Source organism: Prionailurus bengalensis, chromosome C1, assembly GCF_016509475.1.
Source record: "Prionailurus bengalensis isolate Pbe53 chromosome C1, Fcat_Pben_1.1_paternal_pri, whole genome shotgun sequence".
Lineage (NCBI taxonomy): Eukaryota > Metazoa > Chordata > Mammalia > Carnivora > Felidae > Prionailurus > Prionailurus bengalensis.
Genome location: NC_057345.1, coordinates 127,356,486 through 127,383,172, shown reverse-complemented (window position 1 = coordinate 127,383,172; position 26,687 = coordinate 127,356,486). Strand labels below are relative to the sequence as shown.

Genomic DNA, 26,687 nt, shown 5'->3' with positions numbered 1-26,687 from the left:
ACTGGGAAGCAAAAATAATATAAAAGCAGGGAGAGGGACAAAACATAAGAGACTCTTAAATATGGAGAACAAACAGAGGGTTACTGGAGGAGTTGTAGGAGGGGGGATGGGCTAAATGGGTAAGGGGTATTAAGGAGTCTACTCAAAATCATTGTTGCACTATATGCTAACTTGGATGTAAATTAAAAAAATAAATTTAGGGGTGCCTGGGTGTCTCAGTCAGTTAAACATCAGACTTCGGCTCAGGTCATGATCTCACAGTTCATGAGTTTGAGCCCCGCATCGGGCTTTGTGGTGACAGCTTAGAGCCTGGAGCCTACTTCAGATTCTATGTCTCCCTCTCTCTCTGCTCCTCCCCCACTCATGCTCTGTCTCTCTCTCCTTCAAAAAGAAATAAAAACATTAAATAAATAGATAGATAGATAGATAATTTTTTTAAATAAATAGAAGAAAAAAAGACAAACCAAGAAACAGACTCTCAACTATAGTGAACAAAACTGATGGTTAGTAGAGGGGAGGTGCGTGGAGTGATGGGAGACATTTGGAATAGGGATTAAAGAGTACACTTATGATGAAAAAAATTAATTGAAATGATAAAAAAGAAAGAAACATGGCTAGAAATAAGAAAACACTTAACAGTAGTTTACTCAAACCTTCTTTGGAAGTGAAACTATTATTTTTTTTGGCATGGGGCTCAGTGAAATGTCCAAAATACTGATATCATAATATGGAACTACCATTCTTCTCCTGAAGGCTGTCTTCTACTGGATTTGAAAATATTTACTACAGATTTGAAAATATCTTTTCAGGCTGATAAAGTGATTTCTAAATTAAGAGCCATGGGCCAATGGAAGGGATAGCAGAAGACACATTTCTAGCCTTTCTTTTGTGGTGGTCTGTGGGGCGGGACAGGGTGGGTTGGGGATGAATAAGCAATGCATATTCCCTTTTACTTTCATACTTTCCTCTTATAAGATAATTTTAAAGAGTAAAGGTTAAATCAACTATCACAGATAAATTAATAAATACTATGAAGTGAACAAGACAAATGTATAAAAACAAAAGAAGCAGAGAGGATATCAACTGGTGAATGGGCAAATAAAATGTGATATATCCATACAATGGAATGTTATATGGCAATAAAATGAAATTAAATACCAACATGTGGTGCAACATGGATTGAAAACCTTATGCTAATAAAGATGCCAGTCATAAAAGATTGCATTGTATTATTTTATGAGAAATGTCCAAAATAGTCCAATTCATAGAGACAGAAAGTAGATTAGTGTTTGTCTAGAGCTGGGGGGTGAGGCAGAGACCATGGTGGGGATATCATGGCTAAGAGATGAAGGGTTTCTTTGTAGGATAATGAAAATATTCTAAAACTGACTGTGGTGATGGATGCACATCTCTGTGGATAAAACTAAAAGCCATTGAACTACACACTTCAAATGGGTGAAGTTAATGGTATGTGAATTATATCCCAATAAAGGTATTGTGGGTTTTTTGTGTTTTTGTTTATTTGTTTGTTGAAAGAACCCAGCTTCTTCTGTCTTTCTGCTTTGTCTATGCTAGGTTGCTGCTTGTTCTTAATGGCTTCCTTAGGCCCCAAGATGGCTGCTGCACTTCCTTATACCATGTACAGACCATAATCCCCAAAGCAAGAAAAAGCCTTCCTAAGGGTCCCTTTGTCAGTGAGGATTTTTTTTGGAAGGCCCCTGCAGACTTCTCCCATTTCTTATTAGAGTCACTTGCAGAGAGAATGGAAGTGCTAGGCTTGCGTAGACCAATCACAATTCACCCTGTGTTGATTTAAAAGAGCTCGAGGAACTTTCCTTAAAGCACATGGCCACCCTATATCTAAATAAAACTGCATTTGCTCTGGGGCCTAAGGACTTAAGAATTTAAGGAGGAGCTTCTTTTATGCTCATACTCCATTAGCTGGAATTTGTAGCAGCTAAATAAAAAAATCATTCTGATACTTATTAAAATGGTAAGGAAGACTTCATTCAAGATCATTGCAAAGAAGTCAACCTTCTTACAGTTGTGGAGAGAGACTGCTCAACTCTGAATTCAACAAGAACCAGTGGGGATTTAGCCACCCTGCAACATGAAGGGGGTCAGTGGATGCAAAATTACTAAGAAGAGACATTAAGGCTAGGGAGATTCTTGCTCAAGAAGGCCAAGGGCTTAAACATCATAAGTGGGGGATGAGGAACTTAATCAGATATCAAGGGTTGATCAGGTAGCAAGGGTAGGGGCTTTCTTGATAAACTGACTCAGCAGAATTCTTGCTGAGCCTTGGCTGTGTAGACCTGGCCAGGACAGGCTGAGGCCTAGTCAAGAAGAGGGACGAGGGAAGCCAAACTAATATTTGGTCATGGACAGAGTCTCTGTCATAATGCAGATTTGATGTTTTTTTTCATTCTTTGTTTCTCCCTTTTATCATTTGATTAAAAGCTGACAATTTAAAATCAAGTAAATTTCATTAGGTCTTTAATGTGCTTGAGGCTTTTCTTTAACTACTTTTACTTCAAAAATTATGATGTACACCTACCTATTCACTAAAAACAATTTAAGAAACAAATATTAGCATATATTATATTCTCTTCATTTCTGAATTTCTTTAAATGAGATGTGTGGTCTTCATTATTTAAACTAGAGCTTGGACTAACAGACAGTTTCAGCAAAGTAAGATTGTGAATACATAAATTTTTTGCAACTTCTGCAAAACCTGAACTTCCATAACCAAAATACTGATTGGGACCTGCCATTCCACATAATTCACACTTAAGATAGTTTGAAAGCAACTTCCTGCCCAGATAATGTAAAATATGACAATGCAGTGACAGTTTTAATTAGAATAAAATCAGAACAGTTAACATGCTTGTATGGTACATTTTAAAATGTCATTTGCAGTCCCCTTGTAAGAACCTAATGGAAATCCTAAAGGTTGTTACATAGATATTTGGTTCTCTTTCTCTAGGAAGCAAGGTCACAATGATTTTTAAGTTACTAGGCTAGTCCCAATAGACTGTTTAGCCCATTATATAATTGAACTTGCAATATTAATATTAACCATAAGCCTTTCTAAACCAGTGATTAGAAGGAGTGGGAAACAGGACGCTTGGGCTTTGGCATCAGCAGTTTCTGATTATAATGAGGAAGGGGTGATATCAGTGGAGGGGACTCTGGCAGAAATAGCTTGCTCAGGCAGGGAATGCATCTGAAACTGGGGATACAGTGGTTGTATAATTTCTAAGTCTGCAATGGATGGTAAATGAATGTACCTAAAAAATACTCCAACTTGACGTGTTTTTTTTGAAAGACTTATCACAGTAAATACAGCTCTTTAGCCAAACAAGCGGTTTATTAAAGTGGTTCAGTTACCATGGCAACGTATCTGGAATTTATAGCTCTTTAGTTTGAGAGTACTTCATTTCACTCTCTGAGGCACTGAAATCCAAGGCTAAAGTTCTTAATGGCCTCCATTAAGTCTCATTGTATGATGAATTTCTATTGTTTGGAAAATGTATACACACAAAATGTAGCGTGCAAAATCAGTCCTATGAGTTTATAGTTGTGTGCATTAATTTTAAATAGGTACTTTTCAATTTGGAAATGTCCCTGTTAAAAATTTTTTTTATTATTGCCAAAGCTACATACGATCCTAGTTTAATGAAGAAAAACAGCTATTTCAAAAAATATGTCTTCTGAACTTATTCCCCAGAGGCAACCACTTTCTGTTCTTTTAGCTGTTTTTTGGTTTTCGTTTAATATTTACTTCAAATCCCTCAGCAACATGTTTATATTGCTTCTTGGTTTGTATTACTGCTTGCTTTGTGTCTTTAGCTGTCATCAATTATTTGAGTTTCTGTGTATTTGAAAATAGCTTTATTCTACTTTTATTGCTGCTTTTTAATTTGGCTGGGTATAATTCTTAATTATAAATCATTTTCTCAGGGTGCCTGGGTGGTTCAGTCAGTTAAGCATCTAACTTTTTTTTTTTTAATGTTTTATTTATTCTTGAGAAAGAGAGACAGAGTGTGAGCAGGGGAGGGGCAGAGAGGGAAACACAGAATCTGAAGCAGGCTCCAGGCTCTGTCAGCACAGAGCCCGACACAGGGCTCAAACCCACAAACTGTGAGATCATGACCTGATCCGAAGTCGGACGCTTAACTGACTGAGCCGCTTGGTTTTGGTTCAGATCATGACCTCATGGTCATGAGATCAAGCCCCACATCTTGAGAGAAACTTCGGATTCTCTCTTTCCCTCTTCCTTTGCCCCTCTCCCACTCATGCCCTCTTGAAAGAAAGAAAGAAAGAAAGAAAGAAAGAAAGAAAGAAAGAAAGAAAGAAAGAAAGAAAGAAAGAAAGAAAAGAAAGATAGGAAGGAAGAAAGGAATCATTTTCTCAGAATTACTACAGATATTGAGAAATCCAATGCACTTCAAGTCTTTTGTTTTAATTATTTTCCTCCCTTCCCTGGATGCTTAAAGAATTATTTCTTTGTTCCCAGTGTTCTAAAGTTTCATGATGATGGACCACACTCTAGGTCCATTTTCATCCATGGATCCTCAGAGGACCTATTCCATTTTCCATTTTGAAAACTCCTGCCCTTAAGTTTTATAAAACTTTTTTTTTTATTTCTCTGATTATTTTCTTTCCTCTGTTTTCTCTGTTGTATCTAGAAATTTTATTATTCATGTATTGCCGTCTTGGTTTGGTTCTCTAATTTTCTTATACTTTTATATTTACTCTATTATAATTTTTCATCTACTTCCTGGAAGATTTTCTTGGCTTCATAACCAGTAAATTTTTAATTCCTACTGTTAGATTTTTAATTTCCAAAAGTATTTCCGCCCCTTTCCCTCTTAGTCACTCCATTTTTAGAGCATCCTGTTGTCTTACAAATGTAATCTCTTCTAGTTACACTGACTGGAAACTGTACATGGATATGACTTACAGACTATGGCCTTCAATAACGGATGATCTGACTGGATGTCTTGTTGAGGAACCCTCAATATTAGACTCTTTAGTCTTTTCTTTTTGGCTTGTCACATTCCCTAGAATATAATCAATTTATATGATTCTCCTCTCCTGTGTAGAAGGCATGGGCCTCTTTGTCTTTTTGGAGATGTGGGAGGATAAGAAGGCTGAGAGAGAAGGGCAGATCTGCACATTTATTATGTAACTTTTATTTAATCCCTATGATTTTTGTAGAATAGCCTACCATCATTTTAGGATTCCTTTATCCATGTACCTTCTGTTTTGTGCTCTCTAGAAAATAAATCTCTTGCTTTCTGCCAGAGTAGGTTGGAGAAGTACTCTATTGTGTGGAATAGGAATAGGAGAATATCTAGATCAGTGTTGGTACATGATCAACTCCTCAAATATTATTTTGACCAATCCTCCTGTTGTAGCCACACCCCCAACCTCACTTCCCTTAGCACCATTTCCTAAGCCTTTTTTACATTACCTCTATTCTAAACCTCTTGCTTGTCAACTTTCCATACTTCCACCTTAGGAGCTGTCAGGTTGGCTAATTAGTTACTAAGCATCTGTCTACTTTCTAATTTCCAAAGTTTTGTCACTATTAATTCCTCTTGAGTTCTCTGTATGCTTTACTGTCTTTTAAATACAACATTGAGGGGTGCCTGGGTGGCTTAGTTGATTGAGCGTCAGACTCTTGATTTCACCTCAGGTTATGATATTGCACTTCGTGAGAACGAGCCCCATGTCCAGGCTCTGCACTGATAGCTCAGGGCCTGTTTGGGATTCTCTCACTCCCTCTCTCTCTGCCCCTCTCCTGCTCACACTCTGTCTCTCTCTAAATAAATAAACAGTAAATATATAATACATACATACATACATACATACATACAACATTTAGAGGGAGTCTAGGTTAAACGTGTTCAGCCTGCTCTCTTTTCCCAAAATTTCTAACTAGTTTTTTTTTTTTAAGTTTATTTATTTTGAGAGAGAGAGAGAGAGAGAGAACATGCTTGAGCAGGGGAGGGGCAAAGAGAGAGAGAGAGAATCCCAAGCAGACTCCGCCTTGTCAGCACAGAGCCAGATGAAAGGCTTGATTGAACTCACAAATTGTGAGATCATGCCCTGGGCCAAAGTCAAGAGTTGTTCACCCAACCGGCTGAGCGATCTAACTAGCTTTTAATAGTTAAGAGACTACATTTGTGTTTTAGATTAAATTGATGCTTTAAATTTGATTCCTATTTAATTCATCTCACATTGATTACTCATTCTTAATAGATAACTTGTCCTCAAGTTAACTAAGAAAAGCCTTTTTAGGGGCACCTGGGTGGCTCAGTCTGTTACTCATCTCTTGATCTTGGCTCAGGTCATGATCTCACTGTTCATATGTTTGAGCCCCAACATCGGGCTCCTTGCTGACAGTATGGAGCCTACTTGGGATTTTCTCTCATCTGCTCTCTGCACACTTCCCCTTCCCTCCTGCTGTCATGCTTTCACTCACTGTCTTCTCTCTCAAAATAAATAAATAAACTTTTAAAAAAAGAGAGAGAGAAAAGTCTTTTTTTTTTCAACATTTATTTATTTTTGGGACAGCGAGAGACAGAGCATGAACGGGGGAGGGGCAGAGAGAGAGGGAGACAGAATCGGAAACAGGCTCCAGGCTCTGAGCCATCAGCCCAGAGCCTGACTCGGGGCCCGAACTCACGGACCGAGAGATTGTGACCTGGCTGAAGTCGGACGCTTAACCGACTGCGCCACCCAGGCGCCCGAGAAAAGTCTTTTTAATCTGAGCTATCTTGATTTTCTCCTTTCTCCTTCACATTTTCTCCATATGTCCTTCTGTGTTCTTGACCTCCCTCCTGTTCCTTCATCCTGTCACTTCAGCCTCTTCTACAACCTTCTGCTTCTTGGAGACAAGCTTAGATCCCCTCATTGTCCATTTCCATTAGCCTATCTACATTTTGAATGCCCTATTTCTAAACCTACCTAAGCTTCTTAGTTAAAAAAACAAATGAATCAACTTTCCTTAACCCTTACGCTCCAGTCCCAGCTTTCTTAATTTATAGTCTTCTCTTAAAAAAAAAAAAAAAAAAAGTGCTGTTCATTCATTTCCTCCTTAACCCTATTCCACGTAGTCTTTTATATGAGCTTTCTTGAAAATGAGCTTCTAAACAAAACCACCACCTCCTTTTTGGCCATAGCCTAATTGACTACCTCTTTTCCATTGGAACTTTTTCTTCTCATTCTTGACTTGTTCTTGTTTTACTTCTCAAGGTGTTTTTGTTTGTTTGTTTGTTTTTATTCCCTCCCTTGTGTCTCTTTTTCCCTTTTCCCCTTAAATGTGGGCCTCTATTTCCTTAGGCTACCTTGAGAGCAAAGCACTTAGTTCATAGAAACTTACTGACTTCTGAAAAGTTTTTCATGCTTTATGAAAAGAAAGTGATGTAAGTGACATGATTTTTCAAATAAAGATTTTTATGACATTAATGGAGGTTTAACTTTTAATATCTAGGCAGGTGCTGTAAAGGACTATATTAAGATGATGCTTCAGAACGATTCACTTAAATTTCTGGTGTTTGCTCATCATTTAAGCATGCTCCAAGCTTGCACAGAAGCAGTCATAGAAAACAAGGTATGTTATTTTTCTATGAAATACTTCTTAGGATGCAGATTTTTAATATAATAAACATCAATTGTAGTCTTGTAATTGAGGTTTTTTGGCCTTCTTTAAATGATGGTATATTATTATTAGATTTTCTTCTTGCAAATTACACTAATATTATATATTACTATTATGTTGATGATACACTATTAAATTTTTTTCTTTTCTTCCAGGCTTATAATTTTCCACTAATCTAATTATCTGGGTTGACTAAAATATGCTGACTTGATAGCCTATATTGTGAATTTCAGTATTGTTACTGGATACACCATTTGAGATTGATGTAGACAGTTAAAAATTAAAATTCTTATATACCCTCAAGGCAGTCTTAGAACATGGATGATGTTGAGGGGAAACAGAATGAATTCAGCCAATTTTAGTGCCCAACTGCAGTCATACCTTTTAAACTTTAAACAGAGTATGTTGCCTGGAAGATTTAGTACAGGGGAATGTGAAACATATGGCCCAGGTACAGTATCAGGTAGGCTCTCCAAACCTGCTGGCCTTAACTGCATTTTCTTAGGTTCACCTAATTCCCCAACAGTCTTATCAGAGACAGCATCTGCCATTTTTTCTTTCAGAGTTTAAATCTGTCATCTCTCTTTATGTGCTGAGGGCTTTTGGAGATGCTCAGAAACTGCGAAGAAATTTCCTGACAAATTGTGTGAGCTTAATATACATGGAGTGGCAGAACCACTTGCCTGTGTAGGTAGATTTTTTACATGGAGGAATTAAGCCATGTTTTTTAAAACTTTGTATACATATTATGAGCATTTGGCAGTCTGTTTATTAACATTACCAAAGAAGTAATTCTCATGTTTCCTTCACAGACAGATTTATGATAACATAATAAAGTGCTATCTGTGAAAAGGTGTTCTCACATTGATTATCGTAGTGTTTTTTTAAATATTGATTCCTTTTTAAAAAAAAATTTTAATAATTATTTTTTTTTTAATTTTCTTTTTATGTTTATTTTTGAGACAGAGAGAGACAGAGCATGAATGGGGGAGGGGCAGAGAGAGAGGGGGACACAGAATCGGAAGCAGGCTCCAGGCTCTGAGCCATCAGCCCAGAGCTTGACGCGGGGCTTGAACTCACGAACCGTGAGATCGTGACCTGAGCCGAAGTCGGACGCTCAACCGACTGAGCCACCCAGGCGCCCCAATAATTATTTTTGTTTTTTTTTTTTAAATTTTTTTTCAACGTTTATTTATTTTTGGGACAGAGAGAGACAGAGCATGAACGGGGGAGGGGCAGAGAGAGAGGGAGACACAGAATCGGAAACAGGCTCCAGGCTCTGAGCCATCAACCCAGAGCCCGACGCGGGGCTCGAACTCACTGACCGCGAGATCGTGACCTGGCTGAAGTCGGACGCCTAACCGACTGCGCCACCCAGGCGCCCCCCAATAATTATTTTTGAGAGAGAGAGAGAGACAGGGAGGGAGGGAGGGAGGGAGACGCAGAATCTGAAGCAGCCTCCAAGCTCTGAGCTGTCAGCACTGAGCCCCACACGGGGGTCAAACTCACAAACCTCAAGATCATGACCTGAGCCAAAGTCAGACGCTTAACCAACTGAGCCACTCAGGCACCCCTCATATAGTATTTTTTTTAATGTGTATGTATTTTTGAGAGAGAGTGCAAGTGAGGAAGGGGCAGAGAGAGAGAGAATCTGAAGTGGGCTCACCCTGACATCAGAGAGCCTGATATGGGGCTCAAACTCAGTAACCATGAGATCATGGCCTGAGCTTAAGTCAGACACTTAACTGACTGAGCCACCCAGGTGCCCCTAATACCGTACAGTATTTTTAAAACACCTTTTGAGAAAGAGTTAATTAATCTTAGAAATATTTTTAAATGATTGGGGAATAAAATTAAATTCATAATATTTTCTAATTCTGATTCCATTAAACTTAAATCCTTAAAATTACTGGGATCTATTCTAAGTATGGCAGTCTGTCTCTTCTCCCCACTTCTGCTTTATTGATGTGTTTAGAATCCCATTTAACATCACTAACATTTAAAAATGATAGGTAGTCATGGGTTGGAGGCGAATTTCTCCCAAACTCTGTCTAGCCTGACTGTGTGTCTTTTCTTTAGAAAGACTGTCAGAAGATCTTATAATCTCTCTCATTGGATTTTAAATTGATCACTGATGAATTTATATGTTTGCGAAGACATACAAAGTTAATATGATACATTCTATTTAATGATTAACTTAAATATTTCCTTGTGAAAGTGAATATTTATATGTCTTGACTATTTAAGGCTGTGTTTTCCATAAAAGTGCTTATAAAATGAGACTACTATTTGAAATTCAGGACTTCTACTGAATTTTAGAAAGTTGAGTAATGAGTCATTTTTAACTACTCTCACACACACTGATTGCTCCCCTTTACCCAGCCCAAATCATCCCTAAAAGACAGCACTGTTCAATTTAGCACTTAATGTTTCCCTACTTTTAAAAAATGTGTGTGAGTGTCTTGGTTCCCCAACTCAATGGAGATGACCTTATCACATATTTCTTTTAAATTTAGAAATGTGAAAAAAATGAATTCAAATGGTACTCTAAAAAAGCTGTTTTCCCAATTAATATTGAAATACTTCAGAAATAAATGCACTATTCTTCATGAATCCTTAATAATGGGAGTAAAATCCTCTTTCTCCCTTCTCCCCTGTCTGGCTTTATTTTTATTTTAGAATTAGTGAACCTGTAACTTTGAAGTTAGCCTGATCTGTCATTTAAAGTTTGCATGTGAATTTTCATAGAATTTTACTGAAGACATTAGTTCAGTGATGATTTATGGAGCCCTGTTTTATACACGGCATTCACTTGGCATTGATGGTATGAAGATGAATTAGACACAGATCCTACCCTCAAGTAGATTAAAAGATTTAAAAATATGGAATTGTTATAAGAAGCATTAAGAAATTTGGTTAAGATTCTTCTTATATAACATTTACTAACCTTTCATCTTAACCCATTTCTGTTTTGTTATGTGAGCATAAAAATCAGGTATAAACTATATAAAATGAGATAGGTGCATCGGGGTTTGTGCTAATGTTGCCATCTCCCTTGTTGATACTAGACACGCTACATTAGGATAGATGGAAGTGTTCCGTCTTCAGAAAGAATACATCTAGTTAATCAATTTCAAAAAGATCCTGATACTCGTGTGGCTATCCTAAGCATTCAGGCTGCTGGCCAGGTAAGAAATTTCAGGTGTTAATTTGATAATGAAATGTCATTAAGATAATAAAAAGGTCATTAACCATAATTATAGCTTTATATCAAGATAAAAGTGTAATAAATATTCTACTTTGGAGAATATTTGAGAGAGACCTCAACACTTTTGACTCAAAGCTTCCTAAATTTTCAAGGAAAGAATTGCCTAGATGAGTGTAGCTAATTTGATTGTAATACTTTTCCGTGACCTTTTTTTCTTCTTACTTTTAATTTGCATAGAATTTCCTTTCATTTCCTATAGCACACATCTTACTTGGTTTTACCAGAGCTTCTGAGGCAAGGTGGCCTGAGGGAAAAGAACTCTTCTGTCTGAGAACTTTTTATGGAGTGTCCCTGGTTTGACCCTTAAGATTGGGTTTGGCTAGAAGTAAATGAGAACCCAAATTAAGAATGACTCAAATACACAAAGTTTGTTCTCTTACGTAGACAGTCCAAGGTTTGCATGGTGGTTCCACAAAGTCCTTAGGTCTTAAGCTTCTCCTGTCTTTCTGCTCTGCCACTCCTAGCAGGTTATCTCTTACTTAAGAGAGCTGCTGGAGTTCTTCCACATACCTGTGATCCAGGCAGCTGACTGGAGAAAGGCACGCTGCAGCCCATTCACCTGCAGTTAGCCCCATGGTTACAACTAACTTCAAGGAAAGCAGGAGAAAGTAGCCTTTGTTTTGTCTAGTCACACTAAAAATCAGGTGTTCTGTTACAAAGAAATAAAAACCAGATGGCTCTTGTGGAAGACCACACCACGCCATGTAAGGGAGATCCTTCTGGACTTTTTTTCTACTAACATTCCACAATATTTTGATGTAAATGTCTAAGCCAGGAAACGTAACATAGGGAAAAGGAGTTGAGCATATTGAGGTGTGTCCAACCTGGTAAAGAGCATATCTGGCATCTTCTCTAGACTGTGGAATCTAAACCAGGGCCAGAGACCTGCTTTTAGCAAGCTAATTGACATCTATAAAATTGTACAGAGAAACTCCATGACGATGAAGAAGTTCCAGAACTCACTAGGAGTTCTAACCAAAAGGAGGAGTGTCTGAGCATTTCCCCCATGTTGGATGAAACTTCTGGTCATCTGAGTTTTATGTCTATTGAAATATTCTAGCCAGAGAGAGTATCCTCACAAAGATCTTTAAAAATGGAGTGCTCATAGCATGGGAGAAGAAAGGTTGGAGGAAGCCACACAGAAGGATCTGCTTGATAAAAAGACTTTTTGAAATTAAGATTGTATAGGGCACCAGTATTTTATTCAAGGCTTTATTCCTGAAGACCTGCTGTAATTCAAAATTTGTATACCTGAATCCTTGTATGTCCATAGGCATAAAGGAAAGTAGAAAGGGCTGTGTTCTTAGGGCATGTGAATCTTCCACTATAGTTTAGTAGTATCTCAGAGGGACGTGGGTCTTGCCAGCATATTTCCCCTTTATTCTTGTATGGTCATATGATGCTTAAAAGTGTCCATCCCTCTTTAAATACTCCTTCTTATTCTTCAGCATCATCTCTAACATTTTGTGGTGTTTCCTGTCCTAAATAGCAGCACAGTTTAGCTTGATGGCTATTTGGTTCACCATGTTTTTATCACTTCTAACTTCTGTTCCAAAGTGATACATCTTTAGTGAGAACTCATGCCCCCATCTAATGAATGCTAGTTTGACATTGTTATGTGATATAAAAATATTTGAAGGTAACAAAAAATAGCACAGCAGTTGCCAAAGTCATTCTCCAATGGAAGTTCCAGTGCATGTGAACAACAGTGTGGATTAGATGATTCTGTCAACGGATGGTAGGTATTTCTGTCAACCTCATAACATCCTTTACTACTGTGTGGTAACAACTTAAGCACTGTTCACATTTCACTCAGCCTTTCACCTTTAAGATCATGTATTTTTGGACACATTCTTTGAAGATATTTGTATTATTTCTCATATATTGATTATAAAACAAGACTTAATACTTATTCATGTCACACTGTTTCAGACTGATGTAACATGCAATTGCACAAAAAATTCAGTTGTGTTACATACTGAGATACAAACCAGTAAACAAGGGTTTTGAGATGTGGGAGAAATTTCATAGGAAGAGAACATTGTGACTGGAGACATGATTTTCTTGCTTTATAGAACAACACTGAACTAAATGAATAGAGGAAGTCATTGCTGTCTGCCTAGTTGCTATGGATACCATGTGTTAGAAATTATATTCTCGTTTATAATTCATTTTATTAGATTTTCCAGTGGTAATGTGAATCCAGTCCTCATCAGAGGATAAAATGATTTTGTTTATATATATATCCATCAAACTGACTTTTGAAATTACTGAAGTACCTTTTAAATGTGTTTTTTGTAGTTTACCTGGCCATTTGCAATAAGCAGTCTTCATTTGCCTTTCATGAATTAAATTTTCTTAATTTGGCTTAAAATGAAAGACTGATTTATTTTTAAGTCCTTCAGCTTTCTCTTCTTGTTCATTTAACATGTTCAGAAAGACTTTATTATATACGGCTCTATGTTACATTCTCAGTTTATTTGCATCTCAATTTCTTTATTTTGCTTAGGGTTTGACATTTACTGCTGCAACTCATGTTGTATTTGCTGAGTTGTATTGGGACCCTGGTCATATAAAACAAGCAGAAGACCGTGCTCACCGAATTGGACAGTGCAGTTCTGTGAATATTCACTACCTTGTTGCAAATGGGACCCTAGACACCCTTATGTGGGGAATGTTGAATCGAAAGGTAAAGCTTGAATTCAGGGTTACCATTGTACTCATTATTATGCAGAGCCTACATAAGTTAAGAGGCTGAGTTGTAGTGTTTTCAGGCAAAGGATATCCAGGTACACTAAGGTAGTGATAAGGACCAAGTTTAGAAAGGCTTCAATTGGTAGTACCTTACCTCTCCTCTGTGATAAGGAAGAGACATGAAGTTTTCCTACTGCCTTCCAAGGCCTTCATCTACCATTTTGGAGGCCAGAAGAGGAAGAGCTAGCAAGGAAGCATAACATTTTCAAACCTCAAGTCCTTTTTGTAAGCTAAGAATAAACCGTTACTCAAGGATTGAGTTCCCAGCTAATTTTGGACAGAAGACAGCCTGTACCTGGACTCCAGAAAGGGTAGGAGGGATGTTGCTTGCTCTTTCCACTCACCTGTCTTTTTCCTCCCCAGCCTGCAGGGGTATTTACAGAAAGGATTTGACTAGTTATTAGAGCATGTTTTTCAAGCAATGACTAGATATTCAAAATGGCCAATCATATGTAGGTTCAATTTCAAAGTTTATAAATATCATAATAAAATTTTTTTTGAGAAAAACTTCTGTAGTTGGACATTTTCCTCATTAAGTATAGGAGTCATTGACTGTTGTAATTTTGAAATATTATGTTACTAAAATCCAATGATAGGTTGAAACGATAAGAGTTTATTCTTATGGATTACTTGTGGTTTAAATGCAAAATCACATTACGGCTTAGCAAGGGTCTGCTATGAGAGAACTTTTGTAAAATTCACATGCCTTTTCCTCTTACAGACACAAGTTACAGGGAGCACACTGAATGGTCGGAAGGAACAACTTCAGGCTGAGGAAGGTGATAAGGAAAAATGGGATTTCCTGCAGTTTGCTGAAGCTTGGACTCCAAATGAAAGTTGTGAAGAGCTCAGGAATGAAATTTTGTTCACTCATGTAAGAGCATATAACAAATTCTTTTCTCTATTTTTTTTATTTTTTAATATACTGAAACTATAACTTTGTCATTTATTTCTTAAGTAGCCACGATTCATTGTTTATGCTGTTGAAAGGAGCTTCCCCATAAAAGCTGGAAAACCTCTTAGAACCACAAGACGACATTGCAAGGAGCCTGCACCAGTGGCTCGTATCTTCCAGCAGTTACATACCAGTGCTCTCTGTTTAGCCCCTTAGAAATGCATGCTCAGTAGAATCCAGTGTTCAGAAGAAAATATCGGTGGCTGTATTTATGATCCTGAGGATATGGAAAGATGTATTAATTTTGCCACAGAGTGTAACACAAACAGGTCACAGACTCAGTAGAGATGTTTGCATTACAGTGTCCAAAGTATCTAACAATTTATACAACTTAATTAGTAAAACACAAATGAGCCAACAGAAAAACAGGTGAAGAATGTGAGCATTACGAGGACCTTTGAGTAGCCAGTAAACGTGGAAAGAAACTCTGCCTCACCAAGATAAGGCAAATTGTACAGGCGTATTTTCCCTTTACAGTTAATAAGTAATCTGTGGTGTGGCTCTTTGAGATTATGTGACTGTCCTGTTCCCAGAACCTTTCATCTGGTAGTCTTAGCATTCACTATGATCTTTGTCTGAATCAGTTTTTAAATAGTGGTTTTTCTTTTTTTTTCTTTTTTTTATTATTTTTTTTAATGTTTATTTTTTGAGAGAGAGAGAGAGAGAGACAGAGTGTGAGTGGGGGAGGGGCAGAGAGAGAGAGAGGGAGACACAGAATCTGAAGCAGGCTCCGGGCTCCAAGCTGTCAGCACAGAGCCCAATGCGGGGCTCAAACTCACAAGCTGTGAGATCATGACTCGAGCCGAAGTCAGACGCTTAACTGACTGAGCCACCCAGGTGCCCCTAAATAGTGGTTTTTCTAATTCTGTCTTTGCTTCTGTATTTATTAGCTGGCATTTTTTTGTAAAGACAAACTTTATTTTTCCTCATTTAAAAAATATCACTGTGAGCTTGAGAATTCTGTTACTATTAATGTGTTATAATCCTTTACTTTTTTTCTTTGTTTTTCTTAAGATATGGTTTATGGAAGCTCCTTTATCTCTTTTCTTTCATTTTTTAAACAAGTCCTGCATTTCTTTGATTGCTTCCTTGCTTTTTGACAAACAGTTTAAGATTGACCTTTTATTATCTTTGCCCCAGACCTGGAACTGGACATTTCTTTAAGGAGCCTTGATTCCCTTTGCTGGGAAGTGATATTTAGAAATCAGGGTGTTGTTTTTTGTTTTGTTTTGTTTTGTTTTTATTGCTCTGGGATGTCATTATTTCTAGGCTCTTTTCAGTGTATACAGCGATTTACATGCACATACATACATTTTGTCAGAGATAGGTTAATATGTATGTATGTATGTATATGTGCATATTTAGTTCATAAGTTCACTCTGAGACTCCAGTTCAAATCCAGCACCACCGGGTTCTTTTTCTCCTCCCATCTGTGCAGACATAAGCATTTATGTTTTTCCCTTATCTAGCAGGAAGATCTCTGTTTCTTGATATCATCAGTGTAGGTGCTCTGTGGCTCTGTCCTTCCATGCATGCAACACACTTTTAAAATAACTACTACACTAATACCATACTTTACACCTATTAGATTGGCAACAACGGAAATACTTAACATACCAAAAATGTCAGGAACATTTTATATACCAAACGCTTCATATACTGCTGGGTAGGAGTACAAATTGTTGTAACCCCTTGGGAGAGCAATTAGGTAATATCTGGTAAAGTTGGAAATGCCCTTAAACCAAACCATTCCATTTCTAGGAATGTCTTCTCACCCGTGGGTAGAAGGATATATGTAGAAGAATGTTTATTGAATCAGTTTTTGCATTGTTAAAGATTAGAAATAACCAAAATGCCCTGATGGGTATTTAGAAATTAACATGAATGAATTACATTTATGTCTTAACGTGACCAGATTTTGAAAACATGTGATTTTTAAACTGCATAGCCCATACACACAAATAATATTGTGTATTTATGAATACATATGTATGCATAATGAAATATACAGACATTGGAATAACCCATATTAAACTTGTAATATTGATTTTATCTGGAAGGAGGAGAATGAGTCTGGGAAAGAGTAAAAAATGTAGTAGCAACTTTAACAGAAATATTTAATTTTAAAGAAGAATAGGAATTTGGAGACCTGGGTGGCTCAGTCAGTTCAGCGTCCACCTCTTGGTTTCAGCTCAGGTCATGATCTCATGGTTCGTGGGTTCAAGCCTCGCTTGGGATTCTCTCTCTCTCCCTCTCTCTCTCTGCCCTTCCTCTGCTCACATGCACTTTCTCTCTCTCTCTCAAAATAAAAAAACTTAAAAAAAAAAAAAGAATAGGAATTAAACAGTACAGTATTACTATTTGTAAATTTTGAATGGCGGGTACATTTCTGTATAATAATAAATACTATCAGAGAACATTAGAGAAGCTTATAATCATTCAAACTGTCTGCTTCTTCCTAGCCCCTTTGGTGCCATGTGGTGTGAAATTTGGGAGCTTAACATTTTTTATTTGAGTACAGTTGACACACAATGTTACATTAGTTTCAGGTGTGCAAAATAGTGTTTTGAAAGAATGAATTTTAATTTTTGAAAGATATTATAGGAATAAAATTAAAGTCTGTAAAGTTTAGTTCCATAGGAAGAAACAATGTTTTTTATGTGGAATCTTATTAAATTTTGTATGCATTTTATTTATAGGGCTGGTACTTTTTTTTTTTTTTTAGGATACTAGAATGCCATTCTATCAAATATAGCTTAAAAAAAATCAAAGGATCACTTCTAAGACATTTTTCTTTTGCTTAAAAAACTACTTTCCTTTTGGTAGTGTTTATATATTTTGGTCTATAAAAAATCAATAAATACTTAAAATCCTAGGTATTTTAAAAATATGTAACTAAAATTATGATTTGTAGCTGTTTGTTCTCTAAGATTTCCTAACTATTGAATTATGTTTAAGTGTTCATTTTTAAGATAAGAATTAAGAATTTAAAATGCATTTTCCCATGTATATACATGTTTATTGTTTTAACTGTATTTGAAGAAAAATATATATCCACATATTAAGTTTTTAAAAAATCACCCAGTCACCTTTACCAAATCTTACTCCCCTGAGCCAGGTGTTTTTCTTTTACAGTTTAGTGTTACCTCACACAGATTTTTCAGTGTATGTCATTTTTTTAAATAGCACATATTTATTTTTTTATTTTTTACTGAGGTAAAAATGGTATATAACATTTTAGTTTCAGGTGTACAACATCATACTTCAGTTTTTGTAAACTCTTAGCCTCCTTCATCCATTTCAGTCATGCCCCAACTCCCTTCTCCGCCTGATAACCACCAATGTGTTCTCTGTATTTACGAGTTTGGCTTAGTTTGGTTGGTTTGGTCTTTTTAGACTCCATACATAAGTGAAATCATATGGTATATGTCTTTCTCTGTCTGAATTATTTCACCTAGCATAATATCCTCAAGGTCCATTCATGTTGAAAACGGGAAGAGTTCCTTTCTTATAGCTGAGTAGTATACACACACACACACACCACATTTTCCTTATACATTCATTCATTAGGTTGCTTCCATATCTTGGCTATTGTAAATAATGCTGCAGTGAATTAAGAGGTGCATATATCTTCTCAAATTACTGTTTTTGTTTCTTTGGATAAATGCCCAGAGATGGAATATTTGGATCATGTGGTAGTTCTATTTTTAATTTTTTGAGGACCCTCCATACTGTCTTCCATAGTGGCTCCACCAATTTACATTCCCACACATTGTTCCCTTTTTTTCCACATCCTTACCAACACTTACTGTTTCTTATGCTTTTGATAATAGCCTTTCTTTTCCTTTTTTTATTATATGAAATTTATTGTCAAATTGGTTTCCATACAACACCCAGTACTCATCCCAAAAGATGCCCTCTTCAATGCCCATCACCTAACCTCCTCTCCCTCCCACCCCCCAGCAACCCTCAGTTTTTTCTCAGTTTTTAAGAGTCTCTTACGATTTGGATCTCTCTCCCACTCTAACCTCTTTTTTTTCTTTTATCTCCTTCCCCTCCCCCATGGGTTTCTGTTAAGTTTCTCAGGATCCACATAAGAGGAAAACATAAGGTATCTGTCTTTCTCTGTATGGCTTATTTCACTTAGCATCACACTCTCCAGTTCCATCCACGTTACTACAAAGGGCCTTATTTCATTCTTTCTCATTGCCATGTAGTACTCCATTGTGTATATAAACCACAGTTTCTTTATCCATTCATCAGTTGATGGACATTTAGGCTCTTTCCACAATTTGGCTATTGTTGAGAGTGCTACTATAAACATTGGGGTACAAGTGCCCCTATGCATCAGTACTCCTCTATCCCTTGGGTAAATTACTAGTAGTGCTACTGCTAGGTCATAGGGTAGGTCTATTTTTAATTTTTTGAGGAACCTCCACACTGTTTTCCAGAGTGGCTGCACCAGTTTGCATTCCCACCAGCAGTGCAAGAGGGTTCCGTTTCTGCACATGCTCTCTAGCATCTCTAGTCTCCCAATTTGTTCATTTTGGCCACTCTGGCGTGAGGTGGTATCTGAGTGTGGTTTTGATTTGTATTTCTCTGATGAGGAGCGACGTTGAGCATCTTTTCATGTGCCTGTTGGCCATCTGGATGTCTTCTTTAGAGAAGTGTTTATTCATGTTTTCTGCCCATTTCTTCACTGGATTATTTGTTTTTCGGGTGTGGAGTTTGGTGAGCTCCTTATAGATTTTGGATACTAGCCCTTTGTCCGATATGTCATTTGCAAATATCTTTTCCCATTCTGTTGGTTGCCTTTTAATTTTGTTGATTGTTTCCTTTGCAGTGCAGAAGCTTTTTATCTTCATGAGGTCCCAATAGTTCATTTTTACTTTTATTTTTTTTTAATTTTTTTTCAATGTTTATTTATTTTTGAGACAGAGAGAGACAGAGCATGAATGGGGGAGGGGTAGAGAGAGAGGGAGACACAGAATCTGAAACAGGCTCCAGGCTCTGAGCCATCAGCCCAGAGCATGAGGCAGGGCTCGAACTCAGGGACCGCGAGATCGTGACCTGAGCTGAAGTCGGCCGCTTAACCGACTGAGCCACCCAGGCGCCCCCGTTTTTGCTTTTAATTCCCTTGCCTTTGGGGATGTGTCAAGTAAGAAATTGCTGTGGCTGAGGGCAGAGAGGTCTTTTCCTGCTTTCTCCTCTAGGGTTTTGATGGTTTCCTGTCTCACATTCAAGTCCTTTATCCATTTTGAGTTAATTTTTGTGAATCGTGTAAGAAAGTGGTGTAGTTTCATACTTCTGCATGTTGCTGTCTACTTCTCCCAGCACCATTTGTTAAAGAGACTGTCTTTTTTCCATTGGATATTCTTTTCTGCTTTTTCAAAGACTAGTTGGCCGCACTTTTGTGGGTCTAATTCTGGGGTTTCTATTCTATTCCATTGGTCTATGTGTCTGTTTTTGTGCCAATACCATGCTGTCTTGATGATGACAGCTTTGTAGTAGAGGCTAAAGTCTGGGATTGTGATGCCTCCTGCTTTGGTCTTCTTCAAAATTACTTTGGCTATTCGGGGCCTTTTGTGGTTCCATATGAATTTTAGGATTGCTTGTTCTAGCTTCGAGAAGAATGCTGTTGCAATTTTGATTGGGATTGCATTGAATGTGTAGATTGATTTGGGTAGTATTGACATTTTAACAATATTCTCCCAACCCATGAGCATGGAATGTTTTTCCATTTCTTTATATCTTCTTCAATTTCCTTCATAAGCTTCCCATAGTTTACAGCATACAGATCTTTTACATCTTTGGTTAGATTTATTCTTAGGTATTTTATGCTTCTTGGTGCAATTGTGAATGGGATCAGTTTCTTTATTTGTCTTTCTGTTGCTTCATTATTAGTGTATAAGAATGCAACTGATTTCTGTACATTGATTTTGTATCCTGCGACTTTGCTGAATACATGTGTCAGTTCTATCAGACTTTTGGTGGAGTCTATCGGATTTTCCATGTATAATATCATGTCATCTGCAAAAAGTGAAAGCTTGACTTCATCTTTGCCAATTTTGATGCCTTTGATTTCCTTTTGTTGTCTGATTGCCGATGCTAGCACTTCCAACACTATGTTAAACAACAGCCATGAGAGTGGACATCCCTGTTGTGTTCCTGATCTCACGGGGAAAGCTCTCAGTTTTTCCCCATTGAGGATGATATTCGCTGTGGGCTTTTCATAAATGGCTTTTATGATGTTTAAGTATGTTCCTTCTACCCCGACTTTCTCGAGGGTTTTTATTAAAAAATGGTGCTGAATTTTGTCAAAGGCCTTTTCTGCCTCAATTGACAGGATCATATGGTTCTTATCTTTTCTTTTATTAATGTGATGTATCACATTGATTGATTTGCAAATGTTGAACCAGCCCTGCATCCCAGGAATGAATCCCACTTGATCATGGTGAATCATTCTTTTTATATGCCGTTGAATTCGATTTGCTAGTATCTTATTGAGAATTTTTGCATCCATATTCATCAGGGATATTGGTGTGTAGTTCTCTTTTTTTACTGGGTCTCTGTCTGGTTTAGGAATCAAAGTAATACTGGCTTCATAGAATGAGTCTGGAAGTTTTCCTTCCCTTTCTATTTTTTGGAATAGCTTGAGAAGGATAGGTATTATCTCTGCTTTAAATGTCTGGTAGAATTCCCCAGGGAAGCCATCTGGTCCTGGATTCTTATTTGTTGGGAGATTTTTGATAACTGATTCAATTTCTTCCCTGGTTATGGGTCTGTTCAAGCTTTCTATTTCCTCCCATTTGAGTTTTGGAAGTGTGTGGGTGTTTAGGAATTTGTCCATTTCTTGCAGGTTGTCCAGTTTGTTGGCATATAATTTTCATAGTATTCCCTGATAATTGTTTGATCTCTGAGGGACTGGTTGCAATAATTCCATTTTCATTCATGATTTTATCTATCTGGGTCCTCTCCCTTTTCTTTTTGAGAAGCCTGGCTAGAGGTTTATCAATTTTGTTTATTTTTTCAAAAAACCAACTCTTGGTTTCATGGATATGCTCTACAGCTTTTTTAGATTCTATATTGTTTATTTCTGCTCTGATCTTTATTATTTCTCTTCTGCTGGGTTTGGGGTGTCTTTGCTGCTCTGCTTCTATTTCCTTTAGGTGTGCTGTTAGATTCTGTATTTGGGATTTTCTTGTTTCTTGAGATAGGCATGGATTGCAATGTATTTTCCTCTCAGGACTTCCTTCGCTGCATCCCAAAGCATTTGGAATATTGTATTTTCATTTTCGTTTGTTTCCATATATTTTTTAATGTCTTCTCTAATTGCCTGGTTGACCCATTCATTCTTTAGTAGGGTGTTCTTTAACCTCCATGCTTTGGAGGTTTTCCAGACTTTTTCCTGTGGTTGATTTCAAGCTTCATAGCATTGTGGTCCGAAAGTATGCGTGGTATGATCTCAATTCTTGTATAGTTATGAAGGGCTGTTTTGTGACCAAGTATGTGATCTATCTTGGAGAATGTTCCATGTGCACTCGAGAAGAGAAAGTATATTCTGTTTTTTGGAATGCAGAGTTCTAAATATATCTGTCAAGTCCATCTGATCCAATGTATCATTCAGGGCCCTTGTTTCTTTACTGACTGTGTGTCTAGATGATCTATCCATTGTTGTAAGTGGGGTATTAACATCCCCTACAATTACCACATTCTTATCAATAAGGTTGCTTAGGTTTATGAGTAATTGTTTTATATATTTGGCGCATAGACATTTATAATTGTTAGTTCTTCTTGATGGATAGACTCTGTAATTATTATATAATGCCCTTCTTCGTCTCTTGTTACATCCTTTAAGTTAAAAGTCTAGTTTGTCTGATTTAAGTATGACTACTCCAGCTTTCTTTTGACTTCCAGTAGCATGATAAATAGTTCTCCATCCCCTCACTTTCAATCTGAAGGTGTCCTCAGGTCTAAAATGAGTCTCTTGTAGACAGCAAATAGATGGGTCTTGGTTTTTTATCCATTCTGATACCCTATGTCTTTTGGTTGGCACATGTAGTCCATTTACATTCAGTGTTATTATAGAACGATATGGGTTTAGAGTCATTGTGATGTCTGTAGGTTTCATGCTTGTAGTGATGTCTCTGGTACTTTGTCTCACAGGATCCCCCTTAGGACCTCTTGTAGGGCTGGTTTAGTGGTGACGAATTCCTTCAGTTTTTGTTTGTTTGGGAAGACCTTTATCTCTCCTTCTATTCTAAATGACGGACTTGCTGGATAAAGGATTCTCGGCTGCATATTTTTTCTGTTTATCACATTGAAGATTTCCTGCCATTCCTTTCTGGCCTGCCAAATTTCAGTAGAGAGATCAATCACGAGTCTTATAGGTCTCCCTTTATATGTTAGAGTACGTTTATCCCTAGCTGCTTTCAGAATTTTCTCTTTATCCTTGTATTTTGCCAGTTTCACTATGATATGTCGTGCAGAAGATCGATTCAAGTTACGTCTGAAGGGAGTTCTCTGTGCCTCTTGGATTTCAATGCCTTTTTCCTTCCCCAGTTCAGGGAAGTTCTCAGCTATTATTTCTTGAAGTACACCTTCAGCACCTTTCCCTCTCTCTTCCTCCTCTGGAATACCAATTATGCGTAGATTATTTCGCTTTAGTGCATCACTTAGTTCTCTATTTTTCCCCTCATACTCCTGGATTTTTTTATCTCTCTTTTTTTCAGCTTCTTCTTTTTCCATAATTTTATCTTCTAGTTCACCTGTTATCTTCTCTGCCTCTTCAATCTGAGCTGTGGTCGTCTCCATTTTATTTTGCAGCTCATTAATAGCATTTTTTAGCTCCTCCTGGCTGTTCCTTAGTCCCTTGATCTCTGTAGCAATAGATTCTCTGCTGTCCTTTATAAGTTTTCAAGCCCAGCGATTAATTTTATGACTATTATTCTAAATTCCCTCTCTGTTATATTGTTTAAATCGTTTTTGATCAGTTCGTTAGCTGTCGTTATTTCCTGGAGGTTATTTTGAGGGGAAATCTTCCGTTTCGTCATTTTGGATAGTCCTTGCAGTGGTGCGGAACTGCAGGGCACTTCCCCTGTGCTGTCTTGAATAACTTGCGTTGGTGGGCAGGGCCGCAGTGAGACCTGATGTCTGCCCCCAGCCTACCACTGGGGCCACAGTCAGACTGGTGTGTGCTTTCTCTTCCCCTCTCCTGGGGCGGGATTCACTGTAAGGGCGGCGTGGCCCGTCTGGGCTACTTGCACATTGCCAGGCTTGTGGTGCTGGGGATCTGGCATATTAGCTGGGGTGGATCGGCAAGGTGCACAAGGGTGGGAGGGGCAGGCTCAGCTCGCTTTCCTTCCGAGATCTGCTTCAGGAGGGGCCCTGCAGCACCAGAAGGGAGTCAGACCCGCCAGAGGGATGGATCCGCAGAAGCACAGCATTGGGTTTTTGCGTGGTGCAAGCAAGTTCCCTGGCAGGAACTGGTTCCCTTTGGGATTTTGGCTGGGGGATGGGCGAGGGAAATGGTGAGCACCTTTGTTCCCTGCCAAGCTGCGCTCCGTTGTCAGGGACTCAACAACTCTCCCTCCGATTGTCCTCCAGCCCTCCCGCTCTCTGAGCAGAGCTGTTAACTTATAACCTTCCAGATGTTAAGTCCCGCTCGCTGTCCGAACACCCACTCGCTGTCGGAACACACTCCGCCCGGCCCCTCCGGTTTTGCAAGGCAGACTCGGGGGCTCTGCTTTGCTGGTGGGCTGCCCCTCCACCCCGGCTCCCTCCTGCCAGTCCGTGTACCACACACTGCCTCTCTGCTCTTCCTACCCTCTTCCGTGGACTTCTCTTCTACGCTTGGCTCCGGAAAATTTGTTCTGCTAGTCTTCTGGTGATTTTCTGGGTTATTTAGGCAGGTGTGGGTGGAATCTAAGTGATCCGCAGGACGCGGTGAGCTCAGCATCTTCCTATGCCACCATCTTCCCAGAATGATTATAGCCTTTCTAACTAGTGTGAGGTGATACCTCATTGTGATTTTGATTTGTATTTCTCTGATAATTAGTGGTATTGAACATCTTGTTATGTGCCTCTTGGCTGTCTGTATGTCTTCTTTGGAAAAATGCTTCTAAATTTTCTGCCCATTTTTTAATGTATTGTTTGTTTTTCTGCTATTAATGTTTGAGTTCTTTATATATTTTGGATATTAACCCCTTCTCAGGTATATGGTTTACAAATATAGTCTCCTATTCCGTAGGTTGCCTTTTCATTTTGTTGACAATTTGCTTCACTGTGCATAAGGTTTTCAGTTTGATGTAACCTCACTTACTTATTTTTGCTTTTGTTACCTTTGCTTTGGAGTCAGATCTAAAAATTCAACTCCAAGACTAGTGTCAAAGAGCTTACTCCTTATATTTTCTTATAGTTTTATGGTTTCAGTTCTTACATCCAGGTCTTAATCAATTTTGAGTTAATTTTAATGTATGGCGTAAGATAGTAGTCCACTTGCATTCTTTTACATTTGGTTGTGCAGTTTTCCTAACACCATTTATTGGGGATACTGTACTCTCCCCATAGTACCTTCTTAGCTTCATTGTCAAATCAGTTGGCCATAGATTTGTGGATTTATTTCTGTGCTCTGTTCTATTCTCTTGATCTATGTGTCTTCTTTTATGCCAATACCATACTGTCTTGATTACAGTAGTTTCACAGTATAGTTTGAAATCAAGGTGCCTGATACCTCCAACTTAGTTCTTCTGTCTCAAGATTGCTTTAGCTATTTAAAGTCTTTTGTGATTCTATACAGATTTTAGGATTATTTGTTCTAGTTCTGTGAAAAATCCCATTGGGATCTGATACAGATGCATTAGACCTCTAAATTGTTTTTCATAGTATGGACTTTTTAACAATATTAATCTTTCAACCCGTGAGCACAGAATATCTTTTAATTTATTTGTGTCTTCTTAGTTTGTTTCTTACAGTTTTCAGTGTGTAGATCTTTCCTCTCCATGGATAAATTTATTCTTTAGTATTTTATTCTATTTTATTGTAATTGTAATGGGATTTTTTTCTTATTTTTTCTTTCTGATAGTTCATTAGTAATGGAAAGAATTGCAATAAGTTTATGTATATTAGTTTTGTATTCTTCTACTTTACTGAATTCATGTATTAGTTTTAACCCTTTTTGATGGAGTCTAGGGTTTTTTGTGTATAGTATGTCATCTACAAATAGTGAGAGTTTTATGTCTTCCTTTGTCGTTTAGATGACTTCTTGTCTGATGGCTGCAGCTAGGCATTATAATACTATGTTAAATAAAAGTGAAAGTCAGCATTCTTGTCTTGTTCCTATTCTGAAGAAGAACTTTCAGCTCTTCCCCATTGAGTATGATGTTAGCTGTGGGTTTGTCATACACGGCCTTGATTATGTTGAGGAACTTTCCCTCCTTATCTTCTTTGTTGAGAGATTTTATCATAAATGAATATTGGATAGCGTCAAATGCTTTTTTCTACATCTTTTGAGATTATCTTTATCATTCCTTTTTCTTAATGTAGTGTAACACATTGATTGATTTGTACATGTTGAATCATTCCTGCTTCCCTGGAATAAATCCCACTTGATCATCATGTATGATCCTTCTAATGTATTGTTGAATTCTGTTTGCTAATATTTTAATGAGGATTTTGCATCTGTGTTTCTCAGGGATATTGGTGTGTAATTTTCTTTTTCTGTGGTGTACTTGTCTGATTTTAGTATCAAGGTGATGCAGGCCTCATAAAATCAGTTTGGGAGCATTTCTTTCTCTTCTGTTTTTTTAAAGATTTTGTGAAGTGTGTTTTTAAATCTTCTTGAATGTTTGGTATAATTAACTAGTGAAGCCATCTCTTGTAGACTTTTGTGTGTTGGAAATTTTGTGATTTCTGATTCAATCTCATTATTAGTAATTGATGTATTCAGATTTTCTATTTCTTCATAATTCAGTCTTTCAAAATTATATATTTCTAGGAATTTATCCACTTTTTTTAGGTTGTACAATATGTTGGCCTGT

At 37.6% G+C, this 26,687-nt stretch overlaps 1 protein-coding gene across 2 annotated transcripts in view; it reads left to right on the top strand.

Annotated features, from left to right (window-relative positions):
• ZRANB3 (zinc finger RANBP2-type containing 3) overlaps window positions 1-26,687 on the top strand; it is a 324,584-nt gene that overhangs the window by 253,559 nt on the left and 44,338 nt on the right. For both annotated transcript variants that reach the window (XM_043573283.1, XM_043573282.1), the window contains exons 9-12: window positions 7,505-7,624; window positions 10,741-10,860; window positions 13,450-13,629; window positions 14,416-14,568. In XM_043573283.1, coding sequence (XP_043429218.1) covers window positions 7,505-7,624; window positions 10,741-10,860; window positions 13,450-13,629; window positions 14,416-14,568 — 573 coding nt within the window. The remainder of the gene's footprint in view (window positions 1-7,504; window positions 7,625-10,740; window positions 10,861-13,449; window positions 13,630-14,415; window positions 14,569-26,687) is intronic.